This window comes from Austrofundulus limnaeus, unplaced genomic scaffold, assembly GCF_001266775.1.
Source record: "Austrofundulus limnaeus strain Quisiro unplaced genomic scaffold, Austrofundulus_limnaeus-1.0 Scaffold453, whole genome shotgun sequence".
In the NCBI taxonomy this organism is placed as follows: Eukaryota; Metazoa; Chordata; class Actinopteri; order Cyprinodontiformes; family Rivulidae; genus Austrofundulus; species Austrofundulus limnaeus.
In genome coordinates, this window is record NW_013952855.1 from 201,064 (window position 1) to 202,998 (window position 1,935).

Consider the following 1,935-nt stretch of genomic DNA (forward strand, 5'->3'; position numbering starts at 1 on the left):
GTGTGGCGCTAACTGTGTGCTAACTACACCGAACAGCTGATGAAAGCACGTAAACAACGGGAGGTTAGAACTTTTTATTCAGTGGGTGGATCCACAACCTCGGTACCAAACAGCTCCACGATGATTATTGTTTGTTTTTTGCCTGGGTGAGTGTTTTTTCTGATATTGTTTTATATGTTAAGATAATGCTAGCAGTAGCGACTAACGTCCACAAACTTCCAGCACCTAATGACACAGAACTAGGGCAGCCTAAAGTCCAGATGAGGTCCACATAAAACCACCAGTAACTTAAAACTCACTATTAAATAAACGATCATTATAAACATAACATCTAAAACAAGTTAGCAGCTAACATACCTTTGATGTAGTGGCCGCTGCCTGCAGACGCCGGCATCCTGCTCCTCATCCTGACTGCAGATGGTTTAAAATCCACTTTTTTACGTTGTCGTTCTGTGAGGTTTCTACATTTTTCATCTTTGTGTATAATAATCAGTGTTATCATATGTTGTCAAAGGGTTGGGCAGAATCGTGTGGAATTATTCATCAGATAAACTTTTGCTGGTTATTTGGCACTTGGTGATGTAAGACGTGTGTGGTACMGACASCCTCAGCAAATMKTTARGTTCTGTSGAAAACTCATTCATCTTCATCATATGAGTCATGKCTGACTTATTTGTGAACAAATTGTTGTTATACAGTATATCTTGAAATAGGATCTAAATCCATACAATAWARACTCTCTACAGTAGTTTCCTCYAYAGACATTTTACCCCCTGCCCTCCAGCGGAGATCGCTCCGCCTTCGAAACCACGTGACTSAAACCCAGCTATTRAGCGYGGCTTGGTGTTCGTGCAACTGATTAYRGCTGTTTACAAGTTGAAGGCTACTTCAACCTCGGCTTACAGCTCATTTCCTGAATTTAGAAATCTGACTTTTGTGCAACAGGCCTCAGGTCACTGGAGATAATCTCGAGTATAGTGTGTAAGAGTCAATCACAGGGATCTAAACAAACAAGAACTGTCAAATAAAAAGAAGCAACATAACTAAACCAAAACTATTAAAAATAAAATGATGCTAAATGAACTGAACAGTAAACACAAACACAGAAAACACTGAACTTGTTCTAAAGTACTAAATGTCTCAAAGATCCCAGATCATTTCATCCATTTAAATGATACATGATTTTAATCATGTCTCCAGCCTGATCATTGTGTCTTTTCTCCAACATTACTCTCTGAAGGTGACCTGAATGAATCCTARTGTTGTGTTTCAGGGCTGTGTGGTGAAACTGAGGGACTGGTTCGCAGGAAACTACCTGAGCACAGCATCAGGAGTCGTCACCATGTTCATGATCCAGGTACCGTTTATTCAGAGCTCAGGTGTTTTATAGTACCTCTCTGTTAGTAAGCAATATTTTATCTTTAAAAAGTTAGACGCCTGAAGACCAGATGAGACGTACATTAGTTCACAGCAGCCAAATGTGCAGTCATTTTACAATGAAACATTTAGTCTGAGGTAAACTTTCATGATGTACATGCAAACACACATTTAGCTGCTTCAAACTAACAAGTAAAGTTTAACCAACAAACTGACTGATTTTTGGTCCAAACAGAACAGGAAGATTATTTTCTCATTTCAGTTTATTTGCTGAAAAAGAATTAAAATCATACTTGCTAGCTCCTTTACATACATGCTGTCTTTAGTCCCACATAGTGTTTCTTCATATTAATTCTTTGATGGTTTTCGTTCATGCGTTCGTTGGTTCGTTTTCTTTCTATCTGGGATCAGGTCTCGGGGCCAGCAGCCTAACAGAGAGACCCAGACAGACTTCCCTCTCTCCAGCCACTTGGGCCAGCTCCTCTGGGGGAATCCCAAGGTGTTCCCAGGCCAGCTGAGAAACATAGTCCCTCCAACATGTCCTGGGTCTTCCTCTGG

General features: G+C 40.4%; 1 protein-coding gene across 1 annotated transcript in view; it reads left to right on the forward strand.

Annotated features, from left to right (window-relative positions):
* The window catches only part of LOC106529580 (leukocyte surface antigen CD53), a gene marked incomplete in the record, with an annotated part of 12,659 nt that overhangs the window by 8,696 nt on the left and 2,028 nt on the right, over positions 1-1,935 (forward strand). Inside the window, 1 exon segment of the mRNA XM_014025048.1 lies at positions 1,274-1,357. Coding sequence (XP_013880502.1) covers positions 1,274-1,357 — 84 coding nt within the window.